The sequence below is a fragment of the Oryzias latipes genome, chromosome 9 (assembly GCF_002234675.1).
Source record: "Oryzias latipes chromosome 9, ASM223467v1".
NCBI classification, from domain to species: Eukaryota; Metazoa; Chordata; class Actinopteri; order Beloniformes; family Adrianichthyidae; genus Oryzias; species Oryzias latipes.
This window is the reverse complement of record NC_019867.2, coordinates 32,065,831-32,079,618: the sequence shown is the minus strand read 5'-3', so window position 1 is coordinate 32,079,618 and position 13,788 is coordinate 32,065,831. Positions and strand designations below refer to the sequence as shown.

General features: G+C 46.8%; 1 protein-coding gene across 13 annotated transcripts in view; it reads left to right on the top strand.

The window, feature by feature from the left end:
* The first annotated feature begins 50 nt into the window (after positions 1–50).
* The window catches only part of LOC101157063 (voltage-dependent N-type calcium channel subunit alpha-1B), a 116,964-nt gene continuing 103,226 nt past the window's right edge, over positions 51–13,788 (top strand). For all 13 annotated transcript variants that reach the window (XR_002873912.1, XM_023958889.1, XM_023958888.1 and 10 more), the window contains exons 1-3: positions 51–1,977; positions 4,084–4,189; positions 4,738–4,877. Coding sequence is in view for 12 of the 13 variants with exons in the window: in XM_023958889.1 (XP_023814657.1) it covers positions 1,718–1,977; positions 4,084–4,189; positions 4,738–4,877 (506 nt within the window). In the remaining variant the exon portion in view is untranslated. The remainder of the gene's footprint in view (positions 1,978–4,083; positions 4,190–4,737; positions 4,878–13,788) is intronic.

Here is a 13,788-nt window from a genome sequence, read left to right as displayed (position 1 = left end):
GAACCCAATAGAGAACCTTTGGGATGTGGTGGAACGGGAGACCAGCATCATGGATGTTCAGCAGACAAATCTGCAGCAACTGATGCTGTCATGTCAACATGGACCAAAGATTGAGGAATGTTTCCAGAACCTTGTTGAATCGGATCCACCAAGGATTAAGACGGTTCTGAAGGCTAAAGGAAGTCCAGCAAGGTGGACCTTATAGAGAGGCCAGTGGGTGTCCATGTCTACTCTGGTGGGCTGTCATTCTTTTTCCTGCTTACTGATGTGAATCTACTTCATTGTTTTAAGATCATGAGTGTTTTTTTAATGAGGTGAACAAAGTAGCCTCTCAGCATTGTGTTCTTGTCACCACAGTATTATTTTATTAAACAAGGATGTACATCATGTTTATTGAAAATGTACTCATATATAAATGACCTTTGAATTCTGAGAAAACTTTGAGAGTTGTTGATGAGGTCTGAATGTGTGTTGAGACGAGCCTCATGTGAACAGACTTTCAGCCAAACATGTTGATTGTCATTCATCCAGGTGACATACAGGTCGTTCTAGTGCTGGGGGGCCCAAATCCAGGCCGAGGTCCCACCTCCTCCCAGTTTTCCAGAATCCCTGCCTTCTCTGCTGCTGATGACCTGGATCAGGTGTGTTTAGCCAATAAGGAGCTTCAATGTTAGGATGGTTGGAGAACAGACAGAACACGGCCCCCAGGTCTGAGTTTGGGCCCCCCCTCTAGTGTGTCGGGGATGTTTATTCCACCTGTAGAACGTTTTTCTCCCAACAGCCGAACCAGCAGCATCATCAGCTGCCCTTCCACTGAGGGAGCACGTGCACAACTGACGTCACATTCCTGCTTCAGCCTTTCGGACCCTGCAGGCCCCTCCCCGCATTTTCAACGGGGTCACGTCCAGCTCGATGTTTTTGGACATGTCTCCACACGCGCACGTGCCTGTTTCTGCCCACTTTTTATGAATGAATCTTATGGGAAAAGATCGCCGATGTCCCGCCTCTTGATGTATGAACCGCTGCAGATACACGGACGCACGTGCGCCGCGCGAGTTCGACCTGGACTTAAACCAGCAACCACCCAATAATGTGTTGCAGTTGGGTCACGTGCAGATCAATCAGAATTGAATCAATCGGGCGGAGAGGGTCGAGTTTCTGTTCTCCCTCTGCGGTCCGTCACCCCTCCGTTCCTCCCTCCCTCCCTCATTTCCTGTCTCCCTCTCTCCTCTCTGTTGCCATGGAAACTGGGCCGGTCCAGGTGGAGCCGCTGGTTGGCGTCTCGGCTCTGTGGATGAGAAAGACTCCGCCTGGTTTCCCCTGAAGCAGCAGATTTTCCTGAGGAGCCGCTGCGGTCGCTGGACGCCTCCCGGGAATCCTGTCATGACTCCGCAGTGAGGCGCGCCGCGGGGGGGTCTGTCTTCGACGCGGTCTTTTCTGTGCGTGGACGCGTCCGCGGAAGAAAGGAGCAACACCCGTGAAAATGATGCATCATGGAATGTGGAAGTCCAAACTTTGAGCAACAGACCCGCGCCGGGCAGAGCGGCGGGACTGACGGAACCGAGCCTCCTGTTCGGAGGTGAATGTTGGACTCGCGTGTCGGTGGCCCGAAGCCGCGCTGTCAGGACCTGCAGAGGGACGGGCCGCCTCCGCCTGTGGTGATGCTTTTCCATTTCCTCTCTGGTGTTAGTTTTGGTCAGAACCGCGCTCTGCCAGAATGGCTCGCTTTGAAGACGAACCGTCCAGCCGCTATGGAGGCGGCGGTCCCGCGGGGCCGGCCAGAGGGGCCAGCCGGCAGCCGGGGCCTCCCGGGGGCCCAAGGGTGTACAAGCAGACCATGGCCCAGAGAGCCAGGACTATGGCGATTTACAACCCCATCCCAGTCAAGCAGAACTGCCTCACCGTCAACAGATCCCTCTTCATCTTCAGCGAGGATAACATCATACGGAAATACGCGAAGAAGATCACCGAATGGCCATATCCTTTCGGGGCTTAGGTCCCCCCACTCCCCCCATCCTCTCCAGCACCACATTTACCAGGCAGGAGCGGCAGCACGCTGCTCCACAGCCGCATTCGGGTCCACAGAACCACACTTCCCATCTTTTCTTTATTCAGCTCAAACTGACGCAGAACCAAACATCCGGTTTTGGGTAGTTTCCTGGTTCTGGGGTTTTCTGGTGGCCGGGTCAGAGGTTGCGGGTTGGTTTCCATCTGGCTGCTGTGGACGGCCTCGGAGCGGGAGCTGTCCGGGGTGCTGAACTCCTGAACCAAGGCGGCGTCTGCGTCCGTTTAAGGGAGGAACCACCTGTTGAGGTTTTGGTGCCTCGATAACAGGAGAGTCCCGGATGCTCGGTTCGTTTCAGATGGTTCTGGTGGTCAAACAATGCAGAGTTTCCGGTGAACGTCTGAACTTTGCCGTCTCTGCGGAACGGCGCGTTCCTCAGCCCGGTATCATCGGCCGGTTCCCTCTGCTCTGCTTGTCTGTGACGCAAACTTGAGGCGGTGAGGGGGCGGGATGATGCGGGCACACCTGAGCTGCGGGGCAGAATCGCCGCAGAGGAATTTCTGTGAATAAGCAGAGAAAAAAACAACGAGAGGAATCCTTCAGATTCTGATGGGCTGCAGGTTTCCATTTCCAAGAGGAAAAAAAACTTTTCCTGGCCACATTTTAGTCTCTGAGACATGTAGGACTTAAAGAGGCAACAAACGCAATATTTCAATGTAAATGCCATTTAAATGTCCTACAAGAAGTGGACTGATTGGTATTATATGTCCTTTGCTTGAGGTTTAATATTAAATATGTCAGTAAATATGTCAGCTGATATTTCTTCAGAAATGGGCGTTTCTTGGACTCATAATTCACATTCCGTTGTTCACATTTCTAAAAACAGCTCATGTGTTTGAGGATTGTTTGCAGAATTCATCACAAATAACAAAGAAATGAGGAGAACATCCACAGATCAATACTCAGTCAGCAGAGATGCCATGAAGAAGTGGCTCCTCCTCAGTGAGGAGAATCTCACCAACATGGATTTGCTGTAATCTGTTGGTGAGTTAAGACCAAAGAGGAAATCATGAGGGAGGTGTGTGAGTGAGGAGGATGCAGAGGAGACGGTTCGATGGAAAGACGACTAAGAAGATGAATGTGTTGATGAAGACCTTTATTAACACACAGTGAAAGTGGTCGACCTCCTGAAAACCACACAGGATTTTAGTTATTTGTTTTGTAGGAAAGGTGATCATAGTATCTGTTGTTTCTCTTTGTGTTGTTGATTGTGACAACTTTGTGTAACAGCAGAACTGAGCTGAGCTCTTGTTTGACTGGGAGAAGTCTTGATCTTTGGTTTGTGGGGTTCTGCTCCCTGATCTGTTGACTCTCCTTATGTCTTGAATGACAAACAGCAGAAAATCAAAGGTAACTACAGTAACACTACTGTAACACTACAGTACTTACAGGGTATTTATGTGGTATTTATGTGGTACTTTTGTTGTACCCACTGGGGATTTACAAGGTACATGTTGTGTATTTAGGTTGTACTATATTTGCTTTATACTTGTGTGGTACCTACTTGGTATTTATGCTGTACACACTGGGTTTTTACATGGTACCTACTGTGTGTTAATGTGTTGTGTTCATGTGTGTTTTGAGCCACATTAGCGCAGACTCTTGGGTTATTTCTTCAACCCAATTCCTGATCTATTCCTGTTGGGGTACTTTTTTTTTTGGGGGGGGGGGGGGGGGGGGGGGTGTTATAGAAGTTTCATTTGAACCCAATTTGATTTTTTTTTCTGAGTGAAGGTAACCCTGAAAAAATGTAGTCCCTTTTTAGCCTCAAAGGTTGGGTTAAAAACAACCTAACCTGCTTTATTTTTAACTGTAGAACTAGTACCACATAAATACACAGCAAGTACCATGAAAGTACCCTGTGTGTACAACAGAGATACCATATAAGTACCACTGAAATACCCTGTAAGTGCTGATTACTGATGCAGGAACTGAGCCATGAACCAGCAGCGTCCATCATGTGGTGGTCTCTGTAGAAAGCACTTCCTGGAGTTTTTTCACTTCCTTAACACGTTTACTCCATTCGAGTACATGATCCTAGCCACCATCATCGCCAACTGCATCGTGCTGGCATTGGAGCAGCACCTCCCAGCCTCAGACAAAACCCCCATGTCTGAGCGTTTGGTGAGTATGACCGTCTGCATGCAGACCCTTCCTCTGCCTCTCGCCTTAAACGTCACAGCGGGTTTCTCTGTGAGGGTCTCATCATATGTTTGATCCGTTTTTTATGAATGGAAGCCTCTTAATCTTCCTCCAAATTGAGCTGTTTTTGGTAATGTGTCCCCACACAGCTCTATTTGGTAAAACTTTGTTTTAGGTGAACTGGAGCCGGATGGAAACCAGAGTGAATCTAAAGGGATGTTTCTGGATGTTGATGTTTGACTCTTGAGCTGCTTTTGAGTTTCTCTGAGGTTTCTCATTGGTGTGCGAGTGAGTTCCTGTGAACAGGTAAATGTTCACCTGTGACCGCTCTGTCTGTCCCTGACAGATCTGCAGGTAGGGAGTGTCGGCGTGTGATTCAGTGTTCAGCAGGAAAACAACGCTGCTACCTGAAAACTGTCAGCCTGCAGACTCCTAATGCGACCCTCACTGAGGAAAACGAAGGGGCTTTTCTGTCAACACTGAGCTGTTGGTCTTCACATCCTGCCTGACTGTCTCCGTCTGCCTTGCAGGACGACACAGAGCCCTACTTCATTGGAATATTTTGTTTCGAGGCTGGCATCAAGATCATCGCCCTGGGTTTTGCATTCCACAAGGGGTCCTACCTACGGAACGGCTGGAACGTCATGGACTTTGTGGTGGTCCTGACAGGGTGAGTGGCTTTTGCTGCATCGGTGGGGGGAGTGGGGGTGGGCAGGTGGTCATGGGTTGTGTGATGCTCCACGCTGAGTGGATTTAAGGACGGGACAACGCATGAAGGCGTTCTCCTCACAGCAGGACGTGGTGTGAAGTTCTGATCTCTTGTTTGGTGGGAGATTTTCGGAGTGAGAGCGCACGTGACGCCGGTGCGGGGGTCCCACACGAGGCCTCCCACTGACAGCGGGGGGACAAACTGGAAGCAGAGCTTCACTCTATCAGTTTGGTTTATCATCAGGAACCTTGAATACTAAACTGTAAAAGCGTTTGTTGAGTTGAACTTAGACTGTAGGAAGAATGAAGGCCCGCATCTCCAGAGTTCAGCTGTTTGGATGGAGATCTGTGGGTCTGGAGCTACAAATGAGTCTGTCCTTCATTTTCTGGAGCATTTAGTGGATTTTTACGTTTCTATTTTTATCACTTAGGAATAGACCACTGCCACAGAGGATGCTCCATGCGTGTGTCAGGGGGGTGGGGGTCTGGATGCCGTTAAGGTTACGTGCTCCACAGGAATTTGGGTTTGAGGCAGTGACTCCATTTCCTGGGCCGCTCATTTGGATCCTGCCCCTCCCTCCCCCCACGGGTGAGAGGGATTTGTGGTCGATGTAACGGGTGACGTCCCCTGGAATGGCTCCTGTGTTGCTGGGACGACACACAAAGCAGTGGATTTTCTAAAATGTGATGCGTCCGGGATATGAAGGGTGATGGGTTGAAAGACCAACGTGGACCAAAGCATCTACAGAGTGCATCCACTCATCATCCACTGCTTGTGTGAGTCTGTATGTGTGCGTTTGTGTTGTGAGCTGAGAGGTTATTGACAGGTTGTTGCGGGCCGTGCTGGGGGAGCTGCTTGCCTTTTTCCTGTGTGTGTGTCTGATTGAATTGGTGCTGAACAGGCTCACATGATGACCATAATTGCAGGTCTGGGCGGGGCTAGAGGGCATTACAGCGTCTGTCTGGACCCCTTATCAGAGCCGTGCTGTGTTGATGTCTCGTGCGTCGCTGTGCCTTAACGGACATGTCAACATGCGTGCACGCACATGCAAACACACGGCGCGGGGCTCTGTCTGTCTGTCTGCAGGCTGTGTAAACGGGCTCCCAGCAGTCAGACGCAGTGACTCAGTGAGTGTTTGGGTTTCAGCGGGAGCTGTCAGCTGAGTCTGCAGAGGAGGAGATCACAGCCGTCTGCAGTGCTGCATGAACAGACGAGGAGGATCTGCTGTCACAGACACTAAACTATCCACCATTTACTCTTACAAGGACCTGCATGGCTGTCATGCTCCCAAAACGTGACTCCATCAAGTCTCTCTTCTCTGCAGAAGTGTCTGAAAACAACAACTGTAGCTGACCTGAAAGATCCAGTCCTCGACTGATGGATTCCTTTGTGTTATGCAGAAACACATTCCTCCTTGCTGATGGAGCCTGCTTGGACACAGTTGATGGTTCTGAAAGGAGGAGTAACTCTCAGTTCCCATCATGCCTTTGGTGGATTGGATGTGTTTATGGTCAGAGTTTGTGTGAACAAAGATGGCGCTCAAACGTTTTCCTGTGATAAATATTACTTTCATGCTGTTATAAAGTCTTTTTCTGAAGATGTTAGGTGAGAAAACAGGCAGATCAAACCCCTGTAGCTTCTCAAAAACGAGGGATTTGGTTCTTCCTATTGGGGGGAGAGATCACTCAGTCCAGTTCTGCTATGCAGTCAATGGATCGAAATGAGGAACAACTGCTAATAAAACAACATAATGAGTAGAAACTTGAATAAAAGCAATGAGCAATTCAATATTAAAACAATAAGATAAGGAATGTTAAAATTTGGCATTAATAACACTCTTAATAAATAATAAATAAACGAACAAACAAATAAAACATTTAGCTAAAAGCCAAGTTAAGCAGACGGGTGAAGGACTGAACTTTGGTTTGGTTTCGGTCAGTAATGTTACGGCTTTGGTCTGTTTTGAATCGGCCCTCTGTCCCACTGCCGTCCGCTTTGTTTTTTGTTGTTACGCCACGCCACGCCACGCCACGCCACGCCACTCCTTGTTGCACCCAGGGTTTTGCTATGCTTCAGTTTATTTATTAAGAGTTTTTGCCACCATGAAAAAGGTAATTTGAATTGTTGGGAGGTCAAAGGGCAGCTGAAGGGAGTTTTTCTCTGTGACAGTCAGATAGCTGCGATACGGAGGATTTTTTTTAAACTGAGATAACGCAGTTATGATGATGATGTTGATTTTTGGACATAGTTTCTGCAGAGCGGCAGACGTGGGCAGTACTGTTGGAGTAGAGCAAGCCCGCCCTCACTTCCCATCATCCATCTGTTTACACCCTTTCCCCTCTAGCTTACAGCCCCTCACAACCCCAAACTAACTAGTGGTGCACAAAAAATGGCGAGCAGTATCGTAGCGATCCATCCGTCCAGTTGTGATCCAGATTCCAGCTCAGACCACGAAAACAGACGTTTTCATGGATCTACTGGTCTGCAGGTGGATGATCAGAAATGGGCGGAGCTTGGAGCTAACGGCCTGCAGATTGGAGCTCCTACGTCACTGCTACAGGCTTTTTCAAATGCTGTTCCTGATTCACAATGATTTGCATAAAGAACCTGTTAAAGAAATCAAAAATAGGATTTTTATTGAAACGGGTCTGTAAAGCAACAGAATTATTTTAAAGTTTGTTTATTTCAGATTTTCCTAAAGATGTTAAAGACCCACTCCAATCAAAAACTTCCATCTGGATGTTTCCAGGAGTGGGAAATGACACACAAGGACAGACAATGCTGTGAACACAGTCTGAGCTGTGGAGAGGAGGCTTCTGTTTGTGGGAATGATGTCATGTGATCATCTCACAAATACATGTCTTAGTGTGTGAACTCCATCAGGTTCTGGAGCAGGTTGGGATAATATGAATCTTAAAAATGTATTGACGTAAGGTTAGTGTTTTTCTGTAAATATAACATCTAAATGTGCAGAAATCAAAATCGAATGAACGGAAAGAATCAAAACCAAAATAAAAAAGCTGTGAGTCTAATAGATTGTGGAAATTCTTGGTGATTTTGATTCATTTCTGTTTAAGACTTTCAGAAACTTAACGCAGCATCTGACCGACAAAATGTTGTGCATAGTATTTTAGGAGGGTTTAACAATAACCACTAATGAGAGAGTTTCTTTCTGTGAAAGCAGAGGAAGAACAGACGGAGGAGCCTCACTCAGCTTTGGTCAGTTTAACCTTAAAGAACATGTGATCTACTCTGGATAAAGAAGAGAAACGGAGAACCTGAGAGTCTCAGACAGACTAGAACAGCAATAGTGTCCAAGAAAAGAAGAAGATCTTCTTGGAGGCATATTTATCATCTGATGGTCTCACTGCTTCAAACTGATACACTTTGAATGCTGTCATGCAAAAGGGATTGAATATGAGCTGAGTGAAGTTCCATAGTAATACTTCCCACTGCTTACTGAGGAAACTGGACTGGATCTGGTCCCAACACTGTTCCAAACACAGAGGCTGCTCTGCTTTGTCAGTTCGGCTCTTTAAACTCCAGAGAACTCGCTCTGAAGCGATTCTGCCGACTGACTCCGAATATTAACAAATCTGTGCCGAGGCTATGAAGATGAAAGTAAAAGCAATCTGCAAATTCAAGCTGCTGTTTCCTGGAAGGCAGATTATTGTGAAGCATTTTACAGAAACGTTGACCCTGCCATGAAGGAGGTGAGACGCTCGCTGTCTCTCCTCTCTTTCTGAGTCCTCGAACGAGAAGAGGTTCCTTTTGCTGCCTTTTCCATCAACCAACACGTACATTCCTAGCAGATGCCACTTCTGTCAGGTTCAGGAAGATGGACAGAGCTGCTAATAAGAGCACACGTCTTCCTCCTTCGAGCTTCTGCACCGATCAATACTGCATTGAGCTCAAGTCTATGGATTGCTGCCGGCTCTCAGATCCCAGGCACCAAAACACAGCATGAGGCTGTGAAACGTCCGTCAGACACCAGTGAAATGCTTGTTCTCCCAGCAGCTGTGTGGTCCTTTTTGGTGACAGATTTCCCTGCTAGTTCCTCCACACATGATCAAAACATTTGTATTCTAAGCTAAAGGGGCTGCAGCGCCTCCCAACCAAGTTAAGTGGCAAAGAATTTCCACATAAACCAATCACAGCTAGACTGTCTCAACACCTCTTAAAGTGTTTCCTCACAGACCTCACGTTGAAAACATTAGTTTTTTTCCAGTTTTTTGGTCTTTCTTAAAGTCTCACTTCGATCTTCTGATCCGTTCCTGTCGTCTTTTAATGATGATGATGCTGTTTTTAGCCAAAAAACCATTGTCGCTTTCTAGGACTTAGTTTCTGAAGAATGTCACCTCTGAGCTGTTGGCATGGAGCAAGCCTGTCCTCATTTCCCATCATCCTTTTGTTTACACTCTCTCTTTAGCTGACAGCCGCTCACACCCTCAACCGAACATTAACAGAGCAGCGAACATGGCAGCAACATTAAAGCAGTATCAGATCCATCCATCCGTCCAGTTCTGATCCAGATTCCAGCTCAGACCGGGAGAACAAAGACCTTCATGGATCTGTTGGTCTGACAGTGGATGATCAGAAAGGGGCGGAGCTTGGAGGCTGTGGCCTCCAGATCGTAGCTTCGATGTCTGACAAACTTTTTTTTTTTAATCTGCTACTGATTCACAATAATTTGGACAAAAATATGCAGAAATGTTGTTTTACTCTCAATATTCTTTATATATGTCCTGGATGGATTTGACTTAGTGGAAACAGTTAAGTTTAGTTTCATAGTACACACACACACACACACACCTACCCCCCCCCCCCCCCACACACACACACCCACACACCTACACCCCCCCACACCCCCCCCACACACCTACACCCCCCCCCACACACACACACACCTACACACACAGGCACACACACCTACACCCCCCCCCCACACACCTACACCCCCCCCCACACACACACACACCTACACACACAGGCACACACACCTACACCCCCCCCCCCACACACCTACCCCCCCCCCCCCACACACACACACACCCACACACCTACACCCCCCCACACCCCCCCCCACACACCTACACCCCCCCCCCCACACACACACACCTACACACACAGGCACACACACCTACACCCCCCCCCCCACACACCTACCCCCCCCCCCCCACACACACACACACCCACACACCTACACCCCCCCACACCCCCCCCCACACACCTACACCCCCCCCCACACACACACACACCTACACACACAGGCACACACACCTACACCCCCCCCCCCCACACACCTACACCCCCCCCCCACCCCCACACACACACAGGCACACCTACAGGATCATTTAGTATCACCAGTGAACCTGTGAGGCGTGTTTTTGGACGTTGGGAGGGGGCCGAGGTGTTCAGAGAAAAGCCACGCGTGGACGCAGAGATCATACAAACTCCACACAGAGGAACCCAGCTGGGGTTCAAACCATGACCCTCGTACTGCGTGGCAAGACTGTTAATTAGGTCACATCCCAAGTTTTTAAAATCAAAATCCTAAAGTTTCGGTGATAAATACTCTGGGAGTTCCTGAAATCAGTCAAACCTTGAAGAAACGAAACATCAGATTTCTGGATTTTAAAGAGCGTCTGTCTGAGAGTCTTTTATGTGAAAAAGGTCTGGGTTTTCTACTGGCGGCTAACTGAAACGTAGTCCTTTTCTGTGTACTGTCATCCTTGTATGCTCAGTCTGGTGTCAAACTGAGTTTAAAGTTGTACTTTTTCTACAACTGTCAAAACGAAACCACCAGTAAGGCGAGCACGCTAACCGCTCAGGAGAACACCTTGTCACACACATTTGAGTCTAAAGCTTGACAACACTACAGGACATTCTGTCTCATGTTGATGTAAATGTCAGAAATGTTGTGTTTGGGGAGGATTTCAGGATCAGTCCATCACGACTTTGAATAAGAAGGACCCTTGATGGGGGCCGTCTAAACGTTGACACCCACATGTCTTCCTGCCAGCTTCACCCACATCCTTCAGAGCTGTGGTGGTCAACCCATCAGTATTTATGGGGGTGACAGGGAAGGATGACAGGACCCCCAATTGGGTTAAATGAGACGGTGTACCTTCCTGTTGTCACCTAGTGCTGAAATGCCACACCTCCTCCCCTGAAAAGAGGCGTTGACTTTGTTAAAGTGCACCGCCATGCACATGCACCGTGACTTTGAGCTTTCCAAGCCGCGCCGGCTGTTCCCGCTCAGGATAGGTGAGTCGGTAGCTTCTTCCAGACGAGCACCGAGGCATTTCAGCACCTCCCTTCTGGACAGGATGGTTGTAGTCCAGAGCAGGGCTGGACAATCCTGGTCCTCATGAGGAGCCATGTCTGTTTTCCCGCTCCCCCTGGGCTGCTTGATGCTGGTCAGCTGATCAACTGCAAGCTGGGGAGCCAGAGCTGGAGGAGAGGCAGAAGAAAAGGGGGGTCCAGCCCTGTGGCAGCGCAGCTGCAGGAAGAAGGAGCAGCAGGTTGCTGACTCCTGCTGATCTGTTGTGATCAGAGTTGGTCCGGCTTCTGTTATGTTGGTCTTTTAGGGTTGAGCAATTGTTTTTTTTGTCTGCAATGAAATGTGAACAGACTCTTCAGCTTCAGAGCTGCAGAGCTGCAGAGCTGCAGAGCTGCGCAGCTGCAGAGCTGCAGAGCTGCAGAGCTGCAGAGCAGATTTCTCAGTGAGCTGCTCTCTAATGAGCTCCTCTCAGAGGAGGGATGCTGCACTAAAGTTGTATCAATAATTAACAGACTTTCTCTGTGGATGGATCAGAGAAAGTCTGTTCTTTGATGGCAGCAGGAGTGTTTTCCTGTCAATGCACTGGAGCGTCTGTCTGCACGCCCATGTTCACGGAGGCGCAGACGCTCCAATGCGGGTTTTGCCCCCGTGGTTGTTTTTTGCAGGAACTTTGAGTCAGTTTAGCCCAGTCAGAGTTTTTTCATTTCACACATTTACCTGAGATATGACACATTCAATGAATTCAGCATCAAACTGAAGATTTATTTAACCTTCTGTGTCTAAAAGAGTGAAAGCGCAGGAATAGATGAAGTGTGGAAGAATGCGATTTATGCTGCAGGAATGAAGCTGCTAACGTGCAGAAAGAAGCAGCTGATAAGATTATCTGTGATCATCACTTTGTGACAATGATCAGCTGATGCTGCCTTTGAGGTGCATTTAATTATTCAGAGTTTTCAGATTCTCATCTGCAGGCTGTTTGCCGACTTGTTGCTGTAAACCTGCTTGACACGGTTGAACAAAATCCCAAACTGATGATCCAATGGTTACTGTAACCATTGAAGACGTCACTTCACCAAAGATTTGGACGGTTGTAAAGGCTGACATTAAACATTAAACATTCAATAAAGAAATATTAAGAACGTAATGGGAAGTTTGCAAAAATTGTTTGAAAAGTCTTTTACATGTTAATAATGAAGCATCAGTTTTATTTTATGAATCTAAGTTTGGCTAAACTATTTTAGCCAGATATTCTTTTTAGCATAGAGTATCTTCATTTACTCCAGAAGAAACGCTAAATGCTGCACTCTGCTACTGTAATCTGCTTCTTTCTCAGCTGGGTTGGGGACGTTTCTGAGTAACGTCATTTTACAAAAGGATTTAAGTGACAAAGACAAAGGAGTTGAGAGTTTCCTTCATCATCTCCATGTGAAAGCTGATGTCCAGCTTTGCAGCTCTTTGAGGTGAAAGGAGACGCCGATGACGTCTTATAGCAGAGCAGGTAGCTCCTCCCACTAAGCATCAGGGGAATGAGGAGACACGCCCCTGACCTCCCAATGACATCACATCTGCCAATGACAAACATTTGAGTGCATTCAATAAAAACAACACCTGACTTTTCTACGCATGATGAACTTGACTTTCAAAAAAATTTCAACACAATTTCTTTAAGTTGTTTAACCATCTTATCTTAGTAAAAACCTTTTGGAAAAAATGATTAACCTATTAGAAATGAATGAACGGCTCTTTTCAGGACTTTGACTAATCAGCAGTGATTTGATCAGACATTCAAAGTTTACACCTAAAATAAACGGATGTATGGTCTGGTTTCTAAAATCTTTTCCATCTTTCTCTCTTTAGTTTCTACTAATAACAACTCTTTTTAATCAGCTGTTTGGTTCAATTAAAACCTAAATGTTTGCATTATTAGGGGTGTGGCCTTTTGATTGGCAGCGGGTGGACACGACAAACCTTTCACTTTTTTACTTCCTCCTCATAACCTACCATTCTCGGGTGTTGCTGAGGTGGGCGGAGCAAAGTCAGATCCACTGAAGGCTTCATGCTGGTGAACAGCCTCAGTGTGTCTGTAGGTCTGACACTAAACCCAGCACCATCTCTGGCTTTTGGCGGCCTTTATGCAGATGCCACTTCAGCTGTGGGGTCAAATCACGTGGCGTTCATGGTCAGCAGGAAAAGCAAAACTTTACACTGAGGACTGAGAGTGAAGAAGGAAAGAAACGAAGAAAAGAAAAAGTTGAAAATACAAAACAGCATCTGTTACAAATTAACCTTCGTTTTGGTTTTGACGTTTTTACCAGTTTTAGTTACAAATTTACAGGTTTTGTTATTTTCAATGTTTCCTTCAAGTTTGCAATATATATATATATATATATATATATATATATATATATATATATATATATATATATATATATATATATATATATATATATATATATATATTACAAATTTACAATGTTATTATCCAACTTTCTAAATTTTTTTCAAGCTTATAATGTGCACTTTGCACTTTTAAGATTTATTTTAAAGGTTTTCAAATGTATAATCTGGTTTTTCCTTCACCTGGCGTTG